General features: G+C 47.7%; 1 protein-coding gene across 2 annotated transcripts in view; it reads right to left on the bottom strand.

Annotated features, from left to right (window-relative positions):
• The window catches only part of dennd3a (DENN/MADD domain containing 3a), a 170,199-nt gene that overhangs the window by 36,744 nt on the left and 106,398 nt on the right, over window positions 1-27,057 (bottom strand). Inside the window, exon 15 of one of the 2 annotated variants that reach the window (XM_085992426.1) lies at window positions 14,163-14,267. The exons of the other annotated variant lie outside the window; for it this stretch is intronic. Within the exon in view, the coding sequence (XP_085848552.1) occupies window positions 14,163-14,267 (105 nt within the window). The remainder of the gene's footprint in view (window positions 1-14,162; window positions 14,268-27,057) is intronic. 2 annotated transcript variants of the gene reach the window in all.

Below are 27,057 nucleotides of genomic sequence, written 5' to 3'. Positions count from 1 at the left end.
ATATTTTCGCCTCACTTATCTGGAGGGAAACACTTTACGAAGATTGATCTGGCCCAAGCGTATCTACAAATGGAGGTGGAAGAAGCATCTAGGAAATAGCTCACGATAAACACTCACAAAGGTCTTTACCAGTACAATCGACTGGTATTCGGGATAGCATCAGCCCCGGCTATTTGGCAGAGGGCGATGGAACAAGTCCTGCAAGGGATCCCAGGGACCCAGTGTTATTTGGACGACATCCTGGTTACGGGCGAAAATGACAGTGAACACCTTGCCAACCTGGAGCAGGTGCTCACGAGATTACAGGAATATGGGCTACGAGCCAACCACCCCAAATGCGAGTTCTTCAGGAGACAAATCTCGTATTGTGGCCACATGATTGATGAGGAAGGGTTGCATAAGTCGCCAGACAAGATTGAGGCTGTAGTCAAGGCTCCAGCACCGGAAAATGTGTCGCAATTGAGGTTGTTCATCGGGTTGGTGAACTACTACCATAAGTTCTTGCCGAATTTATCCACAATTCTGCACCCACTGAACGCCCTACTGCAAACTGGAGTAACATGGAAATGGAGTGATGAGTGTAAACGTGCCTTTCAGAAATGTAAATGCCTAATCACTTCAAAAGAAGTATTGGCCCACTACAATCCAACACTACCGATTCGGTTAGCATGTGATGCGTCTCCCTACGGCATTAGAGCGGTGCTGTCACACAAATTCCTTGACGGTTCAGAGAGGCCAATAGCCTTTGCGTCGCGCTCGTTAACCTCAGCCGAGCGTAGCTATGCCCAGATTGACAGGGAGGCCCTCAGCCTGGTGTGGGGGGTGAAGAAGTTCAATCACTATCTGCACGGGCAGAAATTCACCCTACTGACTGATCATCTGGTCTCCATTTTTAACCCAAAGAAGGGCGTTCCGGTGATGACGGCGCAACGGCTGCAAAGATGGTCACTTTTTCTAGGGGCACATCAGTACGACATAGAGTACAAGGGTACGAAGCAGCATGGAAACGCTGATGGGCTGTCGCGCCTACCGTTGCCTACGGTAGAGGAAGCACCTGCAGTGGACCCTGTTGAGATATTCCATGCGACCATAGTCGAATGTCTACCTGTTACAAACTCAAGTATAGAGAAGGAAACCCGAAATGACCCGACACTCTCGGGTCTATGATTTGACGGTGAAGGGATGGCCAGCACATGGCGACTCACTGTTGCCAGCATTCTCGCCAAGGAGAGAACAGCTGTCAGTGTGCTGGGGAACGTTGATGTGTGGATCCCGAGTGGTAATTCCACCCAAGTTGAGAGCTAGAGTGCTCAATGAGCTTCATGAGGGTCATCTGGGAGGGGTAAAAATGAAGAGCCTAGCCAGGGTGTTTGTGTGGTGGCCGGGAATCGATAAAGAAATCGAGGATATGACCAAGAGATGCACAGGATGCCAGAAGGTCCAAAACGCTCCACCACAGGCCCCGCTACATCCATGGGAGTGGCCCTCATCTCCATGCCAACGGGTACACATGGATTTTGCTGGTCCATTTATGGACTTAATGTTCCTAATCGCTGTGGACGCCCATTCGAAATGGCCAGAGGTCATCAAAATGTCCTCCACCACCACGGAGAAAACTATTGCAGTCCTACGGACCATCTTCGCCAGGAATGGCTTGCCAGAACAGATTTGCTCCGACAATGGGCCACAGTTTGTGTCCGAGGATTTCCGGAGGTTTCTGAGGAATAATGGGGTGAAACATTACACATCTGCCCCATATCATCCAGCCACAAATGGATTGGCCGAGAGGATTGTGCAGACCTTTAAAAAGGCCATAAAGGCAATGCATAATGACGACATACCACTACAACACAAGGAATGCGACACATGCAGTCACCAACCAAGCTCCAGCCATAATGTTCTTCAACCGAAGGCTAAGATGTCGCCTGGATTTGCTCAATGAGCCAGAATCGACTCCGCCGCAAGAACAGGATACTCGAGAAAGGCGCTATCCAGTCAGGATCAGGAAGCCTCCTCAAAGACTGAACTTATAAATGATTATTTCAGTTGATGTATATAGTACAGAGAAAATTGTAATTGTAATTAGTTATTATTTAATTGTTAAATGAATGTTATGTACTGTTTATTTAAAAGGGGAGGAATTGTTGTGTATGTGCCTTTAAGATAAGAACCGATTCTATACTGCAGTACCGGCAGTCACCACCCCTGTATATAAAGCCATAGCAGGCTTCTGTATTTCAGTCTTGAATTACTCTCTGTTCAGTAAATACCTGTTTTATTGTTCTCCTGCAGTCTGAGTCTTATTGATCCTCGGACACTACAACTTGGATAAAGAACTGGTTGGCAGACAGGAAGCAAAGAGTTGGAATAAATGGCTTTTTCTGAGTGGCAGGCAGTGACTAGTGGGGTACCGCAGGGATCGGTCCTGGGACCCCAGCTATTCACAATATATATTAATGATCTAGACGAGGGAACTAGATGTAATATCTCCAAGTTTGCAGACGACACAAAGCTGGGTGGGCATGTGTGCTGTGAGGAGGATGCCGAGAAACTCCAGTATGATTTGGACAGGTTGGGTGATTGGGCAGCATCTGCCATGCTTCTGCCCAATGTGGATAAATGTGAGGTTATCCACTTTGGTGGCAAAAACAGGAAGGCAGATTATCTGAACGGCAATAGATTGGGAGAAGGGGAAGTGCAACGAGACCTGGGTGTCCTTGTGCACCAGTCGCTGAAGGTAAGCATGCAGGTGCAGCAGGCGGTTAAGAAGGCAAATGGTATGTTGGCCTTCGTAGCGAGAGGGTTCGAGTACAGGAACAAGGATGTCTTGCTGCAGTTGTACAGGGCCTTGGTGAGACCACACCTTGAGTATTGTGGGCAGTTTTGATCGCCTTATCTGAGGAAGGATGTTCTTGCCATGGAGGGAGTGCAGCGAAGATTCACCAGACTGATACCTGGGATGGCAGGAATGACGTATGAGGAGAGATTGGGTCGATTGGGCTTATACTTGCTGGAGTTTAGAAGAATGAGAGGGGATCTCATTTAAACTTATAAAATTCTAACCGGACTAGACAGACTAGATGCAAGAAGGATGTTCCCGATGGCCGGGGAGTCCAGAACCAGGGGTCACAGTCTAAGGATAAGGGGTAAGCCATTTAGGACAGAGATGAGGAGGAATTTCTTCACCCAGAGAGTGGTGAGCCTGTGGAATTCTCTACCACAGAAGGCAGTGGAGGCCAATTCATTAAATATATTCAAGAAGGAGTTAGATATATTTCTTAAGGCTAAAGGGATCTAGGGATATGGGGAGAAGGCAGGGACAGGGTACTGAATTTGGATGATCAGCCATGATGTCATTGAATGGCGGAGTAGGCTCAAAGGGCCGAATGGCCTACTCCTGTTCCTATCTTCTATGTTTCTATGCCTATGCCAACACTTCAGTGCAGTACTGAGGGAGTGCTGCACCTGTCCAAGGTGCCGTCTTTCCAATGAGACGTTAAACCAAGGCCCCATCTGCCCTCAGGTGAACGTAAAAGATCTCATGGCACTATTCAAAGAGCAGGGGAGTTCTCCCTGGTGCCCTAGCCATTATTTATCCCTCAACCAACGTCACTAAGATAGCTAATCTAGTCATTGATCTCTGTAGAAGTCATAGGTTTCAACTCAGCCACTTGTGCTTCTCACATTTTCTGTTCAACTCAAAACAATAATGAACTGCAACTGCTCATACAAAAACTAAGAAATCTAGTGGCATGTGGTGGAAGGAATGAATAACCTGGAGCTGATTCCCAATGGGGACAAAAGCAGGAAAAAAATGAAACTGAAATCATAGGGTTGAAGGAAGTGCACCAATCCAGACAGCCATTTTAAAATGGTTAAAAGGTGGAATAAAGAGGCACGGGGCACACAACCTTGAGAAACATTAAATGTTTTCAGTATTAAATGGAGGTACTCTAATTACTGTGGCCATATCAAACATTTAATCTCCCTGTTAATTCATCATTTTGCAGTGGAAGACTTGACCAACTTATCACTGAGACATAATGCAACTCCGAAGTAAAATCTCTCTCCCCATGTCCCTCCCCAAGGTTCTTAAATTTTGCTAAGTACATGTTTCAAAATAGTCTCGAGACCCTTGGCCTGCTTTTACATTTGCTAAGTCTGTCCTTATTACAGAGCCCATTTGCCATCAGGATTGAGAAAACACATTAGGTTGGTATTTAAAAGTGCACTAAATTTCAACAACCAGATCTGTGCAATATATAGAACCATAAAATCATAAATGTTTACAGCACAGAAGGCGGCTATTCGGCCCATTATGTTTATGCTAGCTCTTTGCTAGACCAATCCAAAACTAATCCCACTCCGTACAAATCACCCCATAGTTCTATATCATCCCTGCTTCAAATATCTATTGTAGGAGTCTCTGCACTCCTAACAAAGAATCTATAATTTACTGGAAGTTAACAAACTGAATTTATTGTCTAAGAACTTTACAAAACAAGAAACTACAGGAGAAGCTCAAAACAGGTCTTTTCTCTTTCAATCCACACGAGGACTGGCTGGTCCCGCCCTCTACCTCCGACGTCATCACGTTTCCCGCCGAAGGGGACGTCACGTGACCCACGTGATGACGTCATTGCGTCAGATCGCGATGCTGTCGATCTAGCTCTGTTTAACCAGAGCCAACTTGAAAGGTAATAACATTGGTTACAGACAATTAATGCTAGAGGTAATAACATTGGTTACAGACAATTATGTAAGTCACTTAGTGGTTTTGCCACATACGCCCCCCCAGAATTGTCTTTAACGAAAAGAGTCAATCGCTGAGGAAGTCAGACAAGTCTGTTGGACCGACTCCAAAATTCCCGGAGGGGAAAACGCTGAGCAGGCGGCGAACTGGTAGGTGGTACGGCGGTGTCAGGTGTGGTAGCGGCCGGCGGCCGGCCGCGACGCAGAGGCTGCGCCAGCTCGATCGGTCGTTCGAGGTCCAGGTGCGCAGGCTTGAGGCGATCGACAGAGATGTGATCCGGTTTGCCCCCGACGTCAATCACGAAACTCTTGTCCCCTGCCTGCAAAACCTTGAAGGGTCTGGCATACGGCGGTGCGAGCGGGGTACGATGGCCGTCCTGGCGCACAGACACGAACTTGGCTTTCGACAACTCCCCCGGGACTTTGGACGAAAGCAAACCGTGCCGTGAGGTCGGAACTGGACGGAAACAGCGGGCCACATCCCGGAAGGTCTCTTTTTGTGTGGCCGCGGACCATGGTCGCGTAGGTAACGGCAGGAATTCACCTGGGACTCGAAGCGGTTGCCCGTAAACCATCTCCGCCGCCGACAACTGGAGATCTTCCTTCGGCGCCGTGCGGAGTCCTAACATCACCCACGGTAGTTTGTCGACCCAGGATGCATCCAGCAGGCTGGCCCTGAGCAACGCCTTCAAGGAGCGGTGGAACCGCTCGCACAAGCCGTTCGCCTGTGGGTGATGGGCGTTAAACTCCACCGCACTACGGCCTAACACGGAAATCACCTCGTTCCACAGTTCGGATGAAAATTGCGGCCCCCGATCCGACGAAATGTCCGCAGGGACACCAAAACGGGCTACCCAGGACGACACGAAAGCTCGAGCAACGTCCGCAGATGTGGTGGACGTCAGGGGAACTGCCTCCGGCCACCTCGTGGTGCGATCCACCATCGTCAAAAGGTACGTAAAGCCCCGGGAAGGTGGGAGGGGTCCCACTAAGTCGATGTGAATATGGTCAAATCGCCGTTCCGGGACCTCGAAGGTGGCGAGCGGGGCTCTGACATGGCGCTGCACCTTGGACCGTTGGCAAACAACACAAGTGTTCGCCCAGTCCCTGACGTCCTTGCGTATTCCCCTCCATACGAATTTGGAGACCAGCAGTTTTTGCGATGCCGCCCGTGTAAGGCATCGAAAATCGTACGACGCCATTTAGACGGGACGATCGGACGGGGTGCACCCAGCGAAACGTCGCAGAGCAGAGTGGTACCTGCGGAATGGAAAGGCACATCCCTCGGCTGGAGGCTGTTTGGAACCGAACGAAAACCCTGGGTCTCCGGGTCGTCCGCTTGGTCAACCGCCATCTGTGCGTAGTCAATGCCCAATTGGACGGCGGCGCAGGATAGGCAATCGGCGACGACGTTGTCCTTACCGGCCACATGTCGGATGTCGGTGGTGAACTCCGATATGTACGTCAGCTGCCGTTGCTGCCAAGCCGACCATGGTTCCGCAGACTTGGCCATTGCGAACAGCAATGGCTTGTGGTCGACAAACGCGATGAAGCGTCGTCCTTAGAGGAGGAAACGGAAATGGCGGATGGCCAAAAACAAAGCCAACAGCTCTCGGTTGAAAGTACTGTACCGGCGTTCATGCCGTTGTAGCTGGCGGCTAAAAAGGGCCAGGGGCTGCCACGCGCCATCGACCCACTGCTCCTGGACGGCACACCCGCATAGTCCGACGCGTCCGTCGTGAGAGCGATGGTGGCTCCCGGCAGGGGGTGTGCTAACATGGTCGCATTGGCGAGTGCGGCTTTCGTCTCCTCGAAAGCACGATCCATGTCCTGTGACCATTCCACATGGTCCTTTCCCGTCGAGCCTCCGCGGGCCTCAGAGGACGCATGAGCTGTGCAGCCCTGGGGATGAAACGATGATAGTTAACCATCCCCAGGAACTCCTGTAAAGCTTTCACGGATTTCGGTTTCAGGAATGCCGCAATTGCCTCCACCTTGACCCGAAGTGGCGTTGCCCCTGTGGGGGTTATGCGGTGGCCCAGGAAATCCAGTTGCGATAGGCCGAAACGGCATTTGTCCGAGTTAACGATGAGGCCGTGCTGCTGAAGACGTCTGAAAAGGACCCGAAGGTGCTCGAGGTGTTCCTCCTTGGAGGTGCTGGCAACCAGAATATCGTCCAAATAAACAAAGAGAAAATCAAGGTCCCGCAGGACTGAATCCATGAGGCGCCGAAACGTCTGTGCCGCGTTCTTAAGCCCAAAGGGCATTCGCAGGAATTCAAAGAGTCCAAAGGGGGTAATTACCGCTGTCTTTTCGACATCGTGAGGGTGCACCGGCACCTGATGGTAACCACGGACGAGGTCGATTTTGGAGAAGATGGACGTCCCTGCCAAATGTGCTGAGAAGTCCTGTATATGGGGAATGGGGTAGCGGTCGGGTGTCGTTATGTCATTGAGGCGGCGATAATCCCCACAGGGCCGCCATCCCCCGCTGGGCTTGGGGACGATGTGGAGCAGGGAGGACCAGGGGCTACTGGACCAACGGATATCCCCATTTTTTCCATCACGGCGAACTCCACCTTTGCTGCCGCTAGCTTACTGGGCTCTAAACGTCGCGCCCTGGCGTAAATGGGTGAGCCGGTAGTCGAAATATGGTGCTCCACCCTATGCTTGACGGTCGGAGCCGAAAAGTTGGGCTCAGTCAGCTCGGGGAAATCCTCGAGGAGCCGGGCGAAGTCGTCGGGCTGCGGCCGCGCACATGAAATCGTGTGTGACACAGCCATGCTGCGCGTCCCCGAAATATCGTCGAGCGTGGGCGGCACGGTGGCATAGTGGTTAGCACTGTTGCCTCACAGCGCCAGGGACCCGGGTTCAAATCCGGCCTTGGGTGACTGTCTGTGTGGAGTTTGCACATTCTCCCCGTGTTTGCGTGGGTTTTCTCCGGGTGCTCCGGTTTCCTCCCACAGTCCAAAGATGTGCGGGTTAGGTTGATTGGCCATGATAAAAATTAAAAAAAAATTGGCCCTTGGTGTTAGGGGGGATTAAATCCATGGGGTTATGGGGATAGGGCTTGGGTGGGATGGCTGTCGGTGTAGGGACCGGTTGCTAGGGTTTGGATGATCAGCCATGATCTCGTTGAATGGCGGAGCAGGCTCGAAGGGCCGAATGGCCTACTCCTGCTCCTATCTTCTATGTTTCTATGTTTCTATGAACGAGGCGTCGATTTTTCACGTCCACCAACAGGCCGTTGGCGCCTAAAAAGTCAGCACCCAACAGGGCCTGTGAGATTTGAGCGGTGATGAAATTACAGCTGAAAAACTGTCCACCGAAACATACTCGGACGAGGCGCTTCCCGCAAGTGCGGATCGAAACCCCGTTGGCCGCTTGCATAGGGGGACCACGGCTGCCGGAACGAAGGTTATGACCGAGGCGGGCAGTATGCTGCATTGCGCCCCCGTGTCGCATAGAAAACGACGGCCGGAGATGGAGTCGGTTATGTAGGTGAGATTCCCGGAAGCACCGATCGCCATCGCGGCAGCGGGGGAAGTACCGGGACCGGCGTGCATGACAACGGCGGTCTATTCGACGGTCTGGTAACGAAAGTGCCCGGTGAGCGGCAGCAGCGGGCCTTCGGGCCGAAACGAGCGTGGTAGTAGCAGAAACCGGTCGTCGGAGGCGCCTTTGTCGGAGCTGGGGCCGGGCTCTTCGTGGCGGGGCGTTGCGCGAGGGCGCAGTATTGTTGCCGGACCGCGTAAATCTTATCCGCCTCTTCGGCGAGCGCGGCGCAGTCTGCGGTTTCTGCTCGGGCAAGGGACGCCTGTACTTGCTCAGGAAGTTGAGTAAGGAACAGTTCGCGAAACAGAAAGCATTGGGGCTCGGACCCCAGGAGAGTCAGCATATGACTCATCATTTCCGAGGGTTTGGAGTCTCCTAACCCTGGTAGAGTCAGTAAACGGCGAGCGCGCTCCGCTTTGGGGAGACCAAATACCTGCAGCAATCGTGTCTTGATGGCGACATACTTGTCAGCAGTCGGAGGACTCTCCAGCAGGCTGATGATTCTCGACGCCATCGAGCTCTCGAGGGCGGAGACCACGTGGAGATATCTGGTCTGACCCTGAACGATGTTGCGGAGCTCAAATTGCGCCTCGGCTTGCACAAACCAAGAGGCTGCCTGTTGTTCCCAGAATTGGGGGAGCTTCAAGGCCACTGCGTTGGCCTTCATCACTGGCCTGTGTTCGGCGTTCACCGCGAAAAACAATCGCGAGGAAACGGGGTCACCAATGTAGGAGTCTCTGCACTCCTAACAAAGAATCTATAACTTACTGGAAGTTAACAAACTGAATTTATTGTCTAAGAACTTTACAAAACAAGAAACTACAGGAGAAACTCAAAACAGGTCTTTTCTCTTTCAATCCACACTAGGACTGGCTGGTCCCGCCCTCTACCTCTGACGTCATCACGTTTCCCGCCGAAGGGGACGTCACGTGACCCACGTGATGACGTCATCGCGTCAGATCGTGATGCTGTCGATCTAGCTCTGTTTAACCAGAGCCAACTTGAAAAGTAGTAACATTGGTTACAGACAATTAATGCTAGAGGTAATAACATTGGTTACAGACAATTAATGCTAGAGGTAATAACATTGGTTACAGACAATTATGTAAGTCACTTAGTGGTTTTGCCACACTATCCCATTTTCCCTTAAAAGTTGCTACAGCTACTCCCTGTAGCAAAGCATCCCATCAACCTTCTGTACAAAGAATTTTTTTCCTAACTACTCTCATCAATTTACAGTTGTTGCTAAAAGTGAATACACCACATTACCAATTACTGGAACAGGAATAAATGGTCTTTACCCATTTGAATATAGTTGTTTTTTTAAAATGTATTCGCAGAACGGGGGCAAAGCTGTAATTATTGCCCATTCCTAGTTAGCCTGAGAAATTGGTGGTGGGCCTTCTCCTTGAACCTCAGCAGTCCTAATTAATACATTTTAAAACTACTATATCCAAATGAGGATGTAACGAGCAGGGTGGATAAAGGGGAACCAGTAGATGTTGTGTATTTGGATTTAAAGAAGGCATTTGATAAGGTGCCACATAAAAGGTTACTACACAAGAGTTCACAGGGTTGGGGGTAATATATTAGCATGGATAGAGGATTGGTTAACTAACAGAAAGTCGGGATAACTGGGTCATTTTCAGGTTGACAAACTGTAACTAGTGGGGTGCCGCAGGGATCAGTGCTGGGGCCTCAACTATTTACAATCTATATTAATGACTTGGATGAAGGGACTGAGTGCAATGCAGCCAAATTTGCTGATGATACAAAGATAGGTGGAAAAGCAAATTGTGTGGAGGACACAAAGAATCTCCAAAGGGATATAGATAGGCTAAGTGAGTGGGCAAAAATCTGGCTGATGGAGTTTAATGTGGGAAAATGTGAGGTTATCCATTTTGGTAGGAAAAATAAAAAAGCAAATTACTGTATTAATTAAATGGGGAAAGATTACAGAATGCTGAGGTAGAGGGATCTGGGTGTCCTTGTACATGAATCACAAAAAGTTAGCATGCAGGTACAGCAAGTAATTAGGAAGGTAAATGGAATATTGGCCTTTATTGCAAAGGGAATGTAGTATAAAAGTAGGGAAGTCTTGTTACAACTGTACAGGGCGTTGGTGAGACCACACTTGGAGTACTGTGTACAGTTTTGGTCTTCTCATTTAAGGAAGGATATACTTGCATTCGAGGCAGTTCAGAGAAGGTTCATGAGGTTGATTCCAGCGATGAAAGGATTGTCTTATGAAGAAAGGTTGAGCCTATACTCATTGGAGTTTAGAAGAATGAGAGGGGATCATTGAAACATAAGATTCTGAAGGGACTTGACAGCGTAGATGCAAAGAGAATGTTTCCCCTCGTGGGGGAATCTAGAACTAGGGGGCATAATTTCAGAATAAGGGGGCACCATTTTAAATCGGAAATGTGGAGGAATTTCTTCTCTCAGAGGGTCGTGAATCTTTGGAATTCTCTTCCCCAGAGAGCTGTGGAGGCTGGGTCATTGAATATATTTAAGGTGGAGATAGACAGATTTTTGAAAGGTAAGGGAGTCAAGGGTTATGGGGAGCGGGCAGGGAAGTGGAGTTGAGGCCAAGATCAGATCAGCCATGATCTTCTTGAATGGCAGAGCAGGCTCGAGGGGCCAAATGACCTACTCCTGCTCCTACGTCTTATGTTCCAATGTTGATGGCGTTCCCAGTACTGCTACCACAAATTTCTACCATTTTATAAGATCGGTTACTAAAAATTTCCTTGCAGTCAATAAGGTCTAAATGCAAGTAATGGGAGACAACTAGTCATTTTTACTAATGAGAGAAGCTGCAGAGATGTAGTTTGAGCTAGCTTTGGGAAAAAGAACCACCATCCAGGATGAGCTTGCTTTCACTTTTCTTCCAATTATTTTTCTTCCCCCTTCTCCCAATCTCTTTTGAAGGTGCTGACTCTTGATAAATATGATTCCATGAGTGCAGGTAGCCCTCTAATACCTAATCCAAGTACCCATTCTTCATGAGTAAGTCCACACAACAAATTCTGCCAGGCATTTAGATAATGGGAACATTAACACCCTATTGCTTGATTCTGCTCTTGCCTAACATTCACACATGCACACTTTTTAATCTGGTACCAATGGGTAGTGATTGGGAATTGTAGAAAATATCAGGGCATAAGGGAGAATTTCTACCCAAAATTCACAAAAATATGCCCGGAATTCAGAAATTTGAATGACGACCAAAAACTCCCATACCTACTAGGGGAAGAGAGAAATTGCATAACACTAGCGGCACTCTATGTTACAGCTTGCCATAAACAGAGGGACAACCACTAAATACAAGAAAAGAGTATATATAAATTATATGAAAGTATATTTATACACTCAGGGATATATCTGTTTATACACTGTATGGATAGATCTGTATTTTTGTGAACAAACATGAATGTTTTCCGATGCTTTGGCAACATAAGATGTAACTTGTCATGCCAATAAAGCGATTTGAATTGAATTGAATTGAATTGAATTCAAACTCTATTTTTTGTCCTCCTTGGCCCAGAAGCTGTTGATGTCCAGTGTAGTGCCTCGACTGGCAGCGCTCAGCTAACCAAGAGAGAAAACCGTGGGCCTTCCTAGGCTCGACTGCTGCATGTAATTGATACCTGACCTTGTAATACCAATGATGCTCAAAGAAGTCTTGTGGGGGTGGGGATCACAACATTTGCTCAACATAACTCACCTCAGAAACAGAATGAAATGGGATCAAACTTCTATTGGCCCTATTTCATGGTACGTACTGAGCGTCAGTGCTCCAACACCCAGTACCACTATGCAACTCCTGAAAGTTATTTTCTGTTTTTCCTTTTCCAAAACTAAGTGGTGCCCAATTTTTCTAAATGTAAATGGATTAGTAATTCTGCCATTATAGTTCAGTTAACTGACAAGTGAAACTACAGAAGGCGAAAGGTTTCCTTGTCATTATTCAATTTTGACACTATACATAATTTCAACAACAACTTGCATTTGTACAGCACCTTTAACATAGTAAAATGCCCCAATGTGCTTCGCAAGAGCGTTAACAAACAAAATGACACCGAGCCACATAAGGAGCTATTAGGACAGATAACAACAACTTGTATTTATATAGCACCTTTAACGTAGTAAAACGTCCCAAGGCGCTGCACAGGAGTGTTTTAAGACAAAAAATTTGACACCGAGCCACATGAGGATAAATTAGGCCAGGTGACCAAAAGCTTGGTCAAAGAGGTAGGTTTTAAGGAGCTTCTTAAAGGAGGAGAGAGACAGAAGTTTAGGGAAGGAATTCCAGAGCTTAGGGCCTAAGTAGCTGAAAGCACGGCCACCAAATGGTAGAGCGATTAAAATCGGGGATGCGCAAGAGGCCAGAATTGGAGGAGTGCAGAGATCTCAGAGGAATGTAGGGCTGGAGGAGGTTAGAGAGCTAAGAAAGGGCAAAGCCGTAGAGGGATTTGAAAACAAAGAATTTTTTTAATCGAGCCATTGCCGGATTGGGAGCCAATGTAGGTCAGCAAGCACAAGGTGATGGGTGAACGGGACTTGGTGAGAGTTAGAATAATGAATCAGTCCATGTCCGCATGCAACAAGACCGGGACAACATCCAAGCTTGGGCTGATAAGTGGCAAGTAACATTCATGTCACACAAGGCAATGACCATCTCCAACAAGAGAGAGCCTAACCACTTCCCCTTGATATTCAATGGCATTACAATCACCAAATTTCCTACTATCAACATCCTGGGGTCATCATTGACCAGAAACTTAACTGGACCAACCACATAACTACTGTGACTACAAATGCAGGTCAGAAGCTGGGTACTCTGCGGCCAGCAAATCTCCTCCCAACTCCCCAAAGCCTCTCCACCACCTATAAAGCACAAGTCAGGAGTGTGCTGGAATACTCTTAACTTACCTGGATGGGTGCAGCTGCAACAAGGACAAATTAGTCCACTTGATCTGAACCCCATTCACCAGATTAAGCATCCATTCCCTCACCAATGTACTGTGTATGCACTATCTACAAGATGCACTGCAGCAACTCGCCAAGGCTTCTTCGGCAACACCTCCCAAACCCACAACCACCACCACCTGGACAGACAAGCGCACCAGGTGCATGGGAACACCATCACCTCCAAGTTCCCCTACAAGTCAAATACAGGAAACTGTGTGTTACCCGGAGGCTAAATGTCCGGCAAGCTCGAGCCACCGGCAAAAATCAGGATCCGTTGTCAGGTTTTTTTTTCTTCTCGTGGCTTTTTTTTCTTCTAACAGTCAGGCTCTGCAAAGTCTCTCTGAAGCTGTTGCTAAGCAGCAGAGACGCTTCCAAGGTACGGCCGACTGTTTAGAAGCTGTTGCTAAGCAACAGTGTTTGTTGCCAGATACGATTCAACATTAACGCTGGTTTGTCGGGCAGTTTTGAGGGAATGGCAACAGCTCGGTCCCGTCGGTGCCGGATAGCACAAAGTTTCCTGTACCATCCTGACTTGAACATTTATCGCTATCCCTTCATAGTCACTGGGTCATAATCCTGGAACTCGCTTCCTTAAAGCATTGTAGGAGCACCTTCACCACAAGGACTGCAGCAGTTCAAGAAGGCAGCCCACCACCACTTTCTTCAGGGCAACTAAGGATGGGCAATAAATGCCTGCTTTGCCAGCAATGCCCATAAAACGAGAATGAATAAAAGACAATTCAATCTTTAGAACAGTGGATGAGTTTGTGAAGATTCTGCAGCACTCTAGCATGACAATGTTGTTAAAAAGTTAAAAGGCATCAGCATGGATGTTAGCGGTTAGTTTTTGGAGATGGTCCAGTGTTACATTCTGCTTACCAGTCTCAGCCGATAAGTAAAATACTGATCTTGAAACCACTTTAGGCGTTGGAAATTGCTCCGATGTCATGTCACGATAATTAAGGTTGTTCTTTTCAGATTTGACTGAGGGAAAACAATAGAGGTAAAACAAAGAAGTGCATGTTTCTAGAAGTTGGTGAAGGATTACCTCCCTACTTAGCCTGTTGAATAGCCAATGCAGTCAGAAGCTATTCTGAATCCAACTTATAGTAATATCTCCGGTCCAACATCTACGATTCAGCATGTATGTAATTTAAAGGAGATGGGAGCTGACATTGGTGAAGCTTTAACTGACAAGGATGAAGCGATATACCTGGAAACCATAGACCAGTAAATAGATCATTAACGGCCCGGGATTTTGCGGTAGCAATAGTGGTGAGGCTATCGGCGCTCACCGTTAATATGGAGTAAATCGGACAGCAACTTCTGGTGACCGCACATGCGCAGTTAAATGTGGAAATCAGGAAGATGCTGTTCGATTTGCCCTGCTCCTCCACAAGCTTCACTACACTGGTACATCACCGAGAGACTCGGCGTTGCTCTCTCTCTCTCTCTCTCTCTCCCCCAGTCCCCTGAGTTTACACCATTCTTTGCACTTTTATATGCTCTTTCCTTCAGTTTTATGTTATCTCTCACCTCTTTTGTCGACCATGGCTCTTTTATTTGGTAAGTAGAGTTCTTCTCCCTTAGGGGTATATATTGGTCCTGTATTAAACTAAATTCCTTTTTGAACACCCCCACTGTTCATCTGTAGTTTTAGCTGATAACTGTTTTGACCAGTTTGCTGTCATCATTCTCATCCCATTAAAGTTAGCCTTACCAAAATCTAGAACCTTAGTAATTGTGTTAGGTTTGAAAAGGAGAAACTTTACATTGAATTTAATCATATTATGAACACGGTTGGATAAATGCCCACTTACTGTTAGATTATTAACCAAGTCTGGCTCATTACTCAATTAGTATGGCCAGCCTTAAGCTTGCAGATCTAGAAAACTTTATTTGCAATGTTGGTGTTTGGGCCTAATTCCTTAATAAACAACTAACTAGGCATAGATAAATGATACATTAATCTCACACTCTAAGGAATTTGCTTTTTTAGGAAAAGGGGCTGTTTGGGTATGTAGGCTTTTGGGTATAACAAAATGGTGTGTTTCCTACATTTTTGATCCAGAAACTGCTATTACCAAGCATGTCCACTAGATGACAGCAGATTATTATAGCAGCATTGGGATACCAACAGCATGAAGAGGTTAGTTTAAAAACCCTCAACCAGTCCAGATAGTTATAATTGTGCTAGTGGAAAAATCTCCTATTCTCTTGGTTCATACATACACGTACACATATGAAAAGACCATTGGGCCCATCAAGCTAGCTCCATCTAATGGTGCAGCCTCTTGCATCATTTACACATCCCCTAACTTAGAACATGGCCTTGTCATAACCAACACCTTGTTCCGGCACAGAGACAAGTACAAGGCTTCATGGCAGCACCCTCGCTCCAAGCACTGGCATCTGCTGGACTGCATCATCATCCGAGCATTGGACCGCAAGGACGTCCGCATCACCCGCGCCATGACAGGAGCCGACGACTGCTGGACAGACCACCGCCTAATCCGCTCTGTCAGCTCCATCAACGTCGCCCCAAAACAGCGGCGGCAACAGAAGCAATGCCGCAGGAAAATCAATGCTGGAGCACTCAAAGACCCCGCTAAGAAAGCCCTATTCAGCCTGCGCCTCACAACCAACCTGGTGACTCCCAGTGATTCAGAGACACGAGTGTCCACAGAGCCTGGTCTGCAATCAAGGCCTCCATAATCAGCAACTGTGAAGAGACGCTCGGTCACTCGACCAGGAAACACCAAGACTGGTTCGACGAGAATGACCAGGAGATCCAGGAGCTGATAAGCCACAAGCGCAAGGCATTCCTGATCTGGAAACAGCAACAGAACTCGAGAGCAACAAAGCAGCTCCACAGATGCCTGAAGGCCGAGGTTAAACAAAAAACTTGCAACCTAAAGAACAAATGGTGGGTGGAGAAAGCGCAGGAGATCCAGCAGCTAGCTGACAACCACGACATGCGTGAATTCTTAAGCGCAGTCAAGACCACCTACGGCCCAAGCACCCAAGGTCCTACCCCACTGCGGGCCAAGAACGGAGAGGTACTCATCAAGGACAGAGAGGCAGCCAGTGCCCGCTGGAAGGAGCACTTCGAAGATCTCCTTAACCGAGATTCTGTCTTCGACATGAGTGTCCTCAACTCCATCTTGCAGCATGCTACCCGCCAGCACCTCAGCACAACCCCAGCCTGGCATGAGGTTGAAAAGGCCATCCAACAACTGAAGAACAACAAGGCCTCAGAGGCAGATGGAATCCCCACCGAGGCGCTAAAACATGGCGGAGAAGCACTATTGGAGCGAATACATGAACTCATTTTTCTTATTTGGAAGGAAGAGGATGCCAGGGGATCTCAGAGACGCCGTAATCGTGACCATCTTCAAGAAAGGCGACAAGTCCGATTGCGGTAATTAGAGGAGTCTCCCTGCTGTCTGCCACGGGGAAAGTCATTGCAAGAATCCTCCTCAATCGCCTTCCTCCAGTGGCTGAAGAACTCCTCCCAGAGTCGCAATGCAGATTCCGCCCACTAAGGGGCACAATGGACATGATCTTCACCGCGCATCAACTACAAGAGAAATGCAGGGAACAGCACCAACTGCTGTACATGGTCTTCTTTGACCTCACAAAGGCCTTCAACACCATCAACCATGAGGGATTATGGAGTGTCCTTCTCAAATTCGTCTGCCCTCAAATGTTTGTCACCATCCTCCGCCTGCTTCACGACAACATGAAGCAGTGATCCTGAACAACGGATCCACCACAGACCCAATTCACGTACGGACTGGGGTCAAGCAAGGCTGCGCCATTGCACCAACGCGCTTCTCGATCTTCCTGGCTGCAATGCTCCACCTCACCCTCAGTAAGCTCCCCCGCTGGAGTGGAGCTAATCTACAGAACAAACGGGAAACTGTTCAATCTCCGTCACCACCAGACCGATCCAAGGTCGTCCCATCCTCTGTCATCAAATTACAGTATGCAGACGACGCTTGCATCTGCGCATACTCTGAGGTCGAACTCCAAACTGTTAAGTATGTGTATTGTATTGAACAATTAACACAAAGACTTAAACGTATAACTCAAACAGGTCTTTACTGGTTGGAGGTAGGGACTGCACGTAGGTCTTTACTTCAGGCCCACAGGCGGGAACTGAGGGGAGATCAGTACCCACAGTACTATTTATACCCCTTGGCCAGGAGTGGTACTGCGTATCACTACGCCCTACAAGTAGTGCAGTCCTGTCCATAGGTTCAAAGTAGCACACATATTACATACACAACATTCCTCCCTTCCTAGCTTTACAGTCATCTCCCCATTTAACATAACGTAATAACATATATACATATATAACTTCAGGTTTACATAACAGAATAACATAGATACATAGATAACTTCATGTCAAAACAGATCGCAGATTCAGTCTCTGCGGAAAACAGTTCACAGATTCAATCTCTGTGGTGTAGTCGGTTCACGTTGCTGGAGTGACTCATTCAATAGTCCTTCCATGGATTTAACAGTTTGAACTTCCGAACTGAATTGGCTCCGTTCGGAGGGACCACGTGTGTGATCTGGTAGAGGTAATAATGGTTCAGATGGGTCATCTTCTGTTTCGACTTTTCCTTTTCTGCTTCTTGGAGACTCTCTGGGCTCCACTGTCAGCTGCCAGCTGCATGCGCAGTTCCTCCTTCTCTTCCTCCTTTTTCCGTAGTAGAGCCACCTTCTCCCGATGTTCCGTAGACTTTCGGTGCTCCTCCATGATTTCTGTATGGTGGGAGTCGAAGTTACAAGTTGGGCAGGACAGGACATAGTAATATTCGGTGTCGTCCTGATCTAGGCCAGCGAGAGGGTATTCTATTTCCTCCATACCCAGCTGGGCGTTAGCCAGCTTTTGTTCCAAGTCCAGACATCTTTCCTGAAGAGACTTCTTCATGCGTACCTCTTCATCCAGCTTTTTCTGGGCTTTCAGCAAGTCGTTTACTAATGACTTCATTTGAGATTTTACTACTTCAACTTCTTTTGGAGATTGATTGATCGGACTATTCAATCCCTCTACCGGAGCAGCTGTTTCAGCGGTCTGTTGTTCTACGTTGACGTGAGTCAGCGTACTTTTGGCATCCAAGGGCTGCTCTGTTGCAGTCATCTCAGTCTGTGTTGCCACCTCAGCTCTTCCAATAACCTTTGAGAGCTCCGAACCCCTTTCGTTTGAATATTGAAGTTCGTGTTCAAGTTTTTCCCATTTCAGAGTCCTGTCCTTCAGCATATGCAGGAGTTGGCTGACCGTTAACTCCTCTGACATCAGACGTTTTGTGTGCTCCTGCTCCATTTTCTCCATCAGCTGCTTCTGTTGTCTTTCCAGATTCTCCAACTCTATATCAAAGAACTCTTTCGTTGCATTCAACTCTTGCTCAAAACGGCGAAGCATTTGTTCTAATTGCTGTTGTAGTTTGAAATGGAGTTGAGTTCGAGCCCGGTGTCCCTCAGAAATGGGCACATCAGTAGACTTGCCAGACTCAGAATCCACAGTTAAACTATGTTGTTGTTGCTCAGTGGAATTCTGTGCTGAAACTTTGTCTTTTGCACCTGAGTTGGGCTTACCATCATCCGTTCCAGAGTCTGGGCCGACTATCTTCACCGAGTTCTCACTCGTTATTGTTTGTAGGAAATGCCAGTCCATATTCATTTTCCTAATCCACTCCCGTCCTAGTAGTGGAGGACCTCCTTCAGATATCACATATAAGTCCATTATTTGACTGTCTTCGCCCTTGTGGACCACTGCAACCTCTATTTTCCCGATGGGGTACACTCTTTGCCCCGTGTATGTTTTCAATATAATCCCCGTATCCTGTAGGGGAATATGTTGGAATAACTTTCCGTAATCTTTCTTATTTATGACCGTCAATGCCGATCCAGTGTCCAATTCCAGTTTTACTTGGACTCCTTCTATCTGAAGAGTGACCCAAATTGTCTGGAGGTCTGCACCCTTACCAGCGTTGAGTACTCTTAAGCTAGCCAGTTCATTACAGCTTAAGCTAGCCAGTTCATTACTGCTAGCGTCTGAATCGGACTCATGTTCGGTCACCTTGTGTACCTTTGCGTATTTTCCTTGCGGTGACTTCTTGTTGCTGGTCTTCTTCCCTGACCTGCATACTCTAGCTATATGTCCAAGCCTACCACAAGTTCTACATTCTTGGTTTTTAAACCAACACTGGTTCTGATCATGCGTTGTCTTTCCACAACGATAACATTTGCCAGAACTCACACCCAATTTGTGTGCACTGAGCTCCGGTGACCGTAGCTGCATTACTGCCGTGCCTCTCGCTGCGGCTTCGTGTGCTGCTGCCATAGTGACCGCCTTCTCAAGCGTCAGCTCATTCTCCTCGAGCAGTCGCTTTTGTGTATCCTGTTTAAATAAACCACACACAAATTTGTCTTGTCGTGCATCTGTCAGTCCCGTTCCAAACTGGCAATATTTCGCTAATTTACGCAATTCCAGCAAATATTCAGCATTGCTTTCATGCTGTAGCTGCCTTCTGTCGTAAAATTTAAATCGTTCCGCTAGCATCAGCGGCGTGGGGTTTAGATGATCTTTCAGGACAGTAACAATCTCATCGAACGTCTTATCCGCCGGTTCATCTGGTGATAACAGGTGTTTCAATTGCCCGTATGTCTTCGCACCCATTAAATTTAATAATGTTAGAGCTTTATCTTGGTCACGAATTTTATTGGCCTTACAATAATTTTTTACTCTTTCAACATATATGGCCCAATCTTCGAGGTCACTATCAAAGGTGCTAATATTCCCGTGTTTAGGCATTGTAGATTTGCAATTTCTCAGATTTTATTTTGTTTACTTGTTATCAAAGATGGCGGCTTCCCGCTCTTGCCGTCGTCCTCCGCCCACAAAATGGCGGTTTTCCCGCGCTTGGCGGTCTTCACCCGTCCCCCGACGCCGTCTCCCTTCAGCCCCCGAGTGCGGCCCTTATCTTCGCCGCGATCGCCCGAGTGCGGCCCTTATCAGCGGATGCGATCGCTGGATCGCGAAGTGGCTCCCGACCGAAGCGGCTCTTGCTCGCTCCCTCCCGGGCTCTGGCTTACCTGCTCGCGCGTTTCACCGCGGCTCTTATCAGGGATTGCGATCGCCCTTATCTTCTCCAACTTCCCCAGCCCTGTCTTTGCAGCCAACGCTGCACGGCTTACCCCACCACCTAGGTTGAACAAGGAAACTGCAGAAAGACTTCTGTCAGTCGCTGGAAGCTGTCAGGATGGCTGCTGCACTCCAGTGCTCAGTCGCTGATGGAGGCTTCAGAGTCCTAAAGCCTGTCGCTTCTAGTGGGGTGGTGATGTTTGAAACCTCTCTTCAACTGCCGCAGGGTAAGAACCTGACTCGTCGCCAGTGTTAAGTATGTGTATTGTATTGAACAATTAACACAAAGACTTAAACGTATAACTCAAACAGGTCTTTACTGGTTGGAGGTAGGGACTGCACGTAGGTCTTTACTTCAGGCCCACAGGCGGGAACTGAGGGGAGATCAGTACCCACAGTACTATTTATACCCCTATGGCCAGGAGTGGTACTGCGTATCACTACGCCCTACAAGTAGTGCAGTCCTGTCCATAGGTTCAAAGTAGCACACATATTACATACACAACACAAACCATCGTCAACACCTTCACCGAAGCGTACGAGAGCATGGGCCTTACACTAAACATCCGTAAGACAAAGGCCCTCTACCAACCTGCCCCCACCACACAGTACTGCTCCCTGATTATCAAAATCCATGACGAGCCCTTGGACCACATGGACCACTTTCCATACCTCGGGAGCCTACTGTCAACAAGCGCAGACGTCGATGACAAAGTCCAACACCGCCTTCAGTGTGCCAGTGCAGCCTTCGGTCACCTGAGGAACAGAGCGTTTGAAGACCAGGACCTCAAACCCAGCACCAAGCTCATGGTCCACAAAGCAGCAGTGATACCTGCCCTCCTGTATGCCTCAGAGACATGGACCATGTACAGCAGGCACCTCAAAGCGCTGGAGAGGTATCACCAACGCTGCCTCCGCAAGATCCTGCATATCCATTGGCAGGATAGGCGCACCAACGTCAGTGTTCTCGCTCAGGCCAACATCACCAACATCGAAGCTTTGACCACGCTCGATCAGCTCCGATGGACGGGCCATTGTCCGCATGCCCGATACGAGACTCCCAAAACAAGCGCTCTACTCGGAGCTCCGACACGGCAAGAGAGCCCCAGGTGGGCAGAGGAAACGTTTCAAGGACGCCCTCAAAGCCGCCTTGAAAAAGTGCAACAACCCCACCGACACCTGGGAATCCCTGGCCCAAGACCGCACAAAGTGGAGGAGAAGCATCCGGGAAGGCGGCGAACACCTCGAGTCTCTTCGCCGGGAGCAAGCGGAAGCCAAGCGCAAACAGCGGAAGGAGCGCACGTCAACCCAAGCACCCCACCCACCCGCCCCTTCGACCACCGTCTGCCCCACCTGTGACAGAGACTGTAGGTCCCGCATTGGACTCATCAGTCACCTGAGAACTCATTGTTAGTGTGGAAGCAAGTCATCCTTGGCTCCGAGGGACTACCTAAGAAGAAAAGAACCACCACGCTAACTAACTTACCACAGAACTGTCCTTATATAATATGAAGAGGGGCCAGGTTTGGATCTGCAGAGGCATAGAATAATTCATCATTTTTAGTGGGAAATTCTGTGCTAACATTGATCCCTCAACCAAAACAGATGAACTGGTCTTTGATTTCTGTGGAAGCTTACTGTGCAAATTAGCTGCTGTATTACAACAGTGACTACACTTGAAAAGTCATTCATTGGCTGTGAAGCACTTTGGGATATCATAGAATCGCTACACCACAGAAGGAGGCCATTCAGCCCATCGAGGCTGTGCTGGTTCTCGGTAAGAGCACTTCAGCTAGTCCCACTCCCCCGCCCTTTCCCCGTAGCCCTGCAAATTTTTTTCCTTCAGGTACTTATCCAATTCCCCTTTGAAAGTCACGATTGAGTCTGCCTCCACCACCCTTTCAGGCAGTGCATTCCAGATCCTAACCACTCGCTGCTTAAAGTTTTTCCTCATCTCGTCTTTGGTTCTTTTGCCAATCACCTTAAATCTGTGTCCTCTGGTTCTCAACCCTTCAGGCAATGGGAACAGTTTCTCTCTATCTACTCTGTCTCGACCCATAATGATTTTGAACACCTCTATCAAATCTCCTCTCCTATCAAATAACCTCCCAGAGATGTTGGGGAACATAGGGTCTAATGAGAGGGAGGAACTGAAAGAAATCAGTATTTGTAAGGAAATGGTGTTAGGGAAATTGATGGGATTGAAGGCCGATAAATCCCCAGGACCTGATAATCTACATCCTAGGGTACTTACGGAAGTGGCCCTTGAAATAGTCGATGCATTGCTGGTCATCTTCCAAAATTCTATAGACTCTGGAACAGTTCCCATGGATTGGAGGGTAGCTAATGTTACCCCACTATTCAAAAAAGGTGGTAGAGAGAAAACGGGGAATTATAGACAGGTAGGCCTGACATCGGTAGTGGGGAAAATGCTAGAGTCCATTATAAAAGATGTAATAGCAGAGCACTTGTACAACAGTGACAGGATCGGACAAAGTCAACATGGATTCACAAAAGGTAAATCGTGCTTGACTAGTCTACTGGAATTTTTTGAGGATGTAACCAGTAGAATAGATAAGGGACAACCAGTGGATGTAGTGTATTTGGACTTTCAGAAGACTTTCGATAAGGTCCTGCATAAGAGGTTAGCGTGTAAAGTTAAGGCACATGGGATTGGGGGCAAGGTACTGACTTGGATAAAGAACTGGTTGGCAGACAGGAAGCAAAGAGTTGGAATAAACAACTCTTTTTCCGAGTGGCAGGCAGTGATTGTGGGGTACCGCAGGGATCGGTGCTAGGACCCCAGCTATTCACAATATATATATAAAAATGATCTAGACAAGGGAACTAGATGTAATATCTCCAAGTCTGCAGACGACACAAAGCTGGGTGGGCGTGTGTGCTGTGAGGAAGATGCCGAGAAACTCCAGTGTGATTTGGACAGGTTGGGTGATTATACAGCATCTGCCATGCTTCTGCCCAATGTGGATAAATGCGAGGTTATCCACTTTGGTGGCAAAAACAGGAAGGCTGATTATTATCTGAACAGCAATAGATTGGGAGAAGGGAAAGTGCAACGAGACCTGGGTGTCCTTGTGCACCAGTCGCTGAAGGTAAGCATGCAGGTGCAGCAGGCGGTTAAGAAGGCAAATGGTATGTTGGCCTTTGTAGCGAGAGGGTTCGAGTACAAGAACAAGGATGTCTTGCTGCAGTTGTACAGGGCCTTGGTGAGACCACACCTTGAGTATTGTGGGCAGTTTTGGTCGCCTTATCTGAGGAAGGATGTTCTTGTCATGGAGGGAGTGCAGCAAAGATTCACCAGACTGATACCTGGGATGGCAGGAATGATGTACAAGGAGAGATTGGGTCGACTGGGCTTATACTCGCTGGAGTTTAGAAGAATGAGGGGGGATCTCATTGAAACTTATAAAATTCTAACAGGACTAAACAGACTGGATGCAGGAAGGATGTTCCCGATGGCTGGGGAGTCCAGAACCAGGGGTCACAGTCTAAGGATAAGGGGTAAGCCATTTAGGACAGAGATGAGGAGGAATTTCTTCACCCAGAGAGTGGTGAACCTGTGGAATTCTCTACCACAGAGGGCGGTGGAGGCTAGTTCATTAAATATATTCAAGAAAGAGTTGGATATATTTCTTGAGGCTAAAGGGATCAAGCGATATGGGGAGAAGGCAGGGACAGGGTACTGAATTTGGATGATCAGCCATGATCTCATTGAATGGCGGAGCAGGCTCGAGGGGCCAAATGGCCTACTCCTGCTCCTATCTTCTATGTTTCTATGTTTCAACCTTCTCTGCTCCAAGGAGAACAACCCCAGCTTCTCTAGTCTATCCACGTAACTGAAGTCCCTCACCCTGGAATCATTCTCGTAAATCTTTTCTGCATCATCTCGAAGGCCTTCACATCCTTCCTAAAGTGCGGTGCCCAGAATTGGACACAAGACTCCAGTTGAGGCCAAACCAGTGTTTTATAAAGGGTCATCATAACTTCCTTGCTTTTGTACTCTATGCCGCTATTTATGAAGCCCAGTATCCCGTATGCTATTTTAACCGCTTTCTCAGCCTGCCCCATCACCTTCAATGATTTGTGCACATATACCCCCAGGTCTCTCTGTTCATGCACCTTTAGGATTGTACCCTTTAGTTTATATTGCCTCTCCTCGTTCTTCCTACCAAAATGTACCACTTTACACTTTCCTGCGTTAAATTTCATCTGCCACATGTCCGCCCATTCCACCAGCCTGTCTATGTCCTCTTGATGTCTATCACTATCCTCCTCACTGTTCACTATACTGCCAAGTTTTGTGTTACCTGCAAATTTTGAAATTGTGCCCTATACTCCCAAGTCCAAGTCATTAATATATATCAAGAAAAGCTGTGCTCCTAGTACGGACCCCTGGGAAACACCACTGTATACCTTCCTCCAGTCCGAAAAACAACTGTTTACCACTACTCTCTGTTTCCTGTCACTTAGCCAATTTCGTATCCGTGCTGCCACTGTCCCTTTTATTCCATGGGCTTCAACTTTGCTGGCAAGCCTATTATGTGGTGCTTTATCAAATGCCTTTTGGAAATCCATATACACCATGTCAACTGCATTACCCTCATCAACCCTCTCTGGTACCTCATCAAAAACTCAATCAAGTTAGTTAAACACAAAATAACAACAGAAAATGCTGGAAACACTCAGCAGGTCAGGCAGCATCGAGGAGAGAGAAACAGAGTCAACATTTCGAGTCGGGGGACCCTTCGTCAGAACTGGAAAAGGTTAGAGAAGGGAGATTTTTAAGCAGGGTCAGGGAGGAGGGGAGGAAAGAACAAAGGGAAGGTGTGTGATAGGATGGAGGGCAGGAGAGATTGACTGACAAAAGGGATGATGGTGCAAGGCAAAAGGAGAGGTAATGGGACAAGTTAAGAAACAAAAGATAACTCTAGATGAGGTGTGAATGATGATGGCAGCATCGTTAACAGCTACCATGTGAGAAAACAAGAGATAAAAAATTAAAAAATAAAGAAATACAGGGGCCAAGGTTATAGCCTGAAATCGTTGAACTCGATGTTAAGTCCAGAAGGCTGTAAAGTGCCTAATAGAAAGATAATAGTTAAAGACGATTTGCCTTTAACATATTGGATATCCTGAGGTTGTGAAAAATAAATTAAGTTTGTTCTTTTTTTCTTTCTATGCTGCAAAATTCTATGATTCTAACCAGAAGAATGAAGGGACCCAACCTCCTAAGTAATATTAACAGATAATTCAGAGTCCCCAATACATGTAGTACCGAACACCATTGACACAGGAATTAATACAAGTACAGCATAAATAGCAAATGAAGAGTTATGTAGTTTTATTCTTTCCAGTTAGAGTTGGAAAATAGAAAAGAAAAAGCGTTAGTGATACAAATATGCTGCAGACCACCAGACAACAAAAAGGAGGAAAACGTGGTAAATGGGAGGTCACTGAACAGATGAGTATGAGGTGATCATGGGGGTTTACAATCTTTCCATTATCTGAGGAGTAAACTGGCAAGTGGATTGTCCGCCCATTGAAGAACCCATCCGATTTTCATTTCCATTGTGGAAATGAAAATTGGGCAGGATCGTTAGCAGGCGGATGATCCATTCTGACGGTTTACTGCCCCAGCACTCAAGGTGAAAATCACCCCCATTGATTGGGATGTAAATTGCAGACAGTCTGCATGTAAGCAAGAATTTCTTGAAGTTGTAAGAAAAACTGTGAAACAGCATGTGAGGGAGCTACAGAGTAACGACGACAGTAGTTTGGAATTAACTAATGACGAGGCAGTGATAAACCATGCATAAGTAGGAATTACCAAGTGGTTGACACGGCCCTCGACCGTGTCCGTTCCATCTCCCGCACTTCTGCCCGCACTTCTGCCCTCACCCCTGCCCCTCCCTCCCGGAACCACGATAGGGTTCCCCTTGTCCTCACCTTTCACCCCACCAGCCTCCACATTCAACAGATCATCCTCCGCCATCTGCAAAGTGATCCCACCACCAAACGCATCTTCCCCTCCCCTCCCCTTTCAGTATTCCGTAGGGACCACTCCCTCCGAGACACCCTAGTCCACTCCTCTATCACCCCCAGCACCCCTTCCCCTGGCACCTTCCCGTGCAAGCGCAGGAGATGCAACGCCTGTCCTTATACCTCCCCCCTTCCCACTGTCCAGGGCCCCAAACACCCCTTCCAAGTGAAACAGCAATTTACTTGTACTTCTTGCAATCTCGTATACTGTATTCACTGCTCACGATGTGGTCTCCTCTACATTGGGGAGACCAAACGCAGATTGGGTGACCGCTTTGCAGAACACCTCCGTTCAGTCCGTAAGGATGACCACGAGCCGGTCATTTTAATTCACCGCTCCATTCCCACTCAGACCTCACTGTACTCTGGCTCTTGCATTGTTCCACGGAAGCTCAGCGTAAGCTCGAGGAACAGCACCTCATCTTCCGATTAGGCACTTTACAGCCTTCCGGACTCAATATCGAGTTCAACAATTTCAGATCATAACCTCGGCCCCCATTACATTTTTACTTATTTTTTTATCCACACCTTTGTTTTGGCCCTTTCCCCCCCCCTTTT

The sequence above is a fragment of the Somniosus microcephalus genome, chromosome 7, assembly GCF_052327205.1.
Source record: "Somniosus microcephalus isolate GS21.2 chromosome 7, FLI_Smic_1.0, whole genome shotgun sequence".
Taxonomy (NCBI): domain Eukaryota; kingdom Metazoa; phylum Chordata; class Chondrichthyes; order Squaliformes; family Somniosidae; genus Somniosus; species Somniosus microcephalus.
Note: the sequence above shows the minus strand (reverse complement) of the source record. Positions and strands in the feature narration are given on the sequence as shown.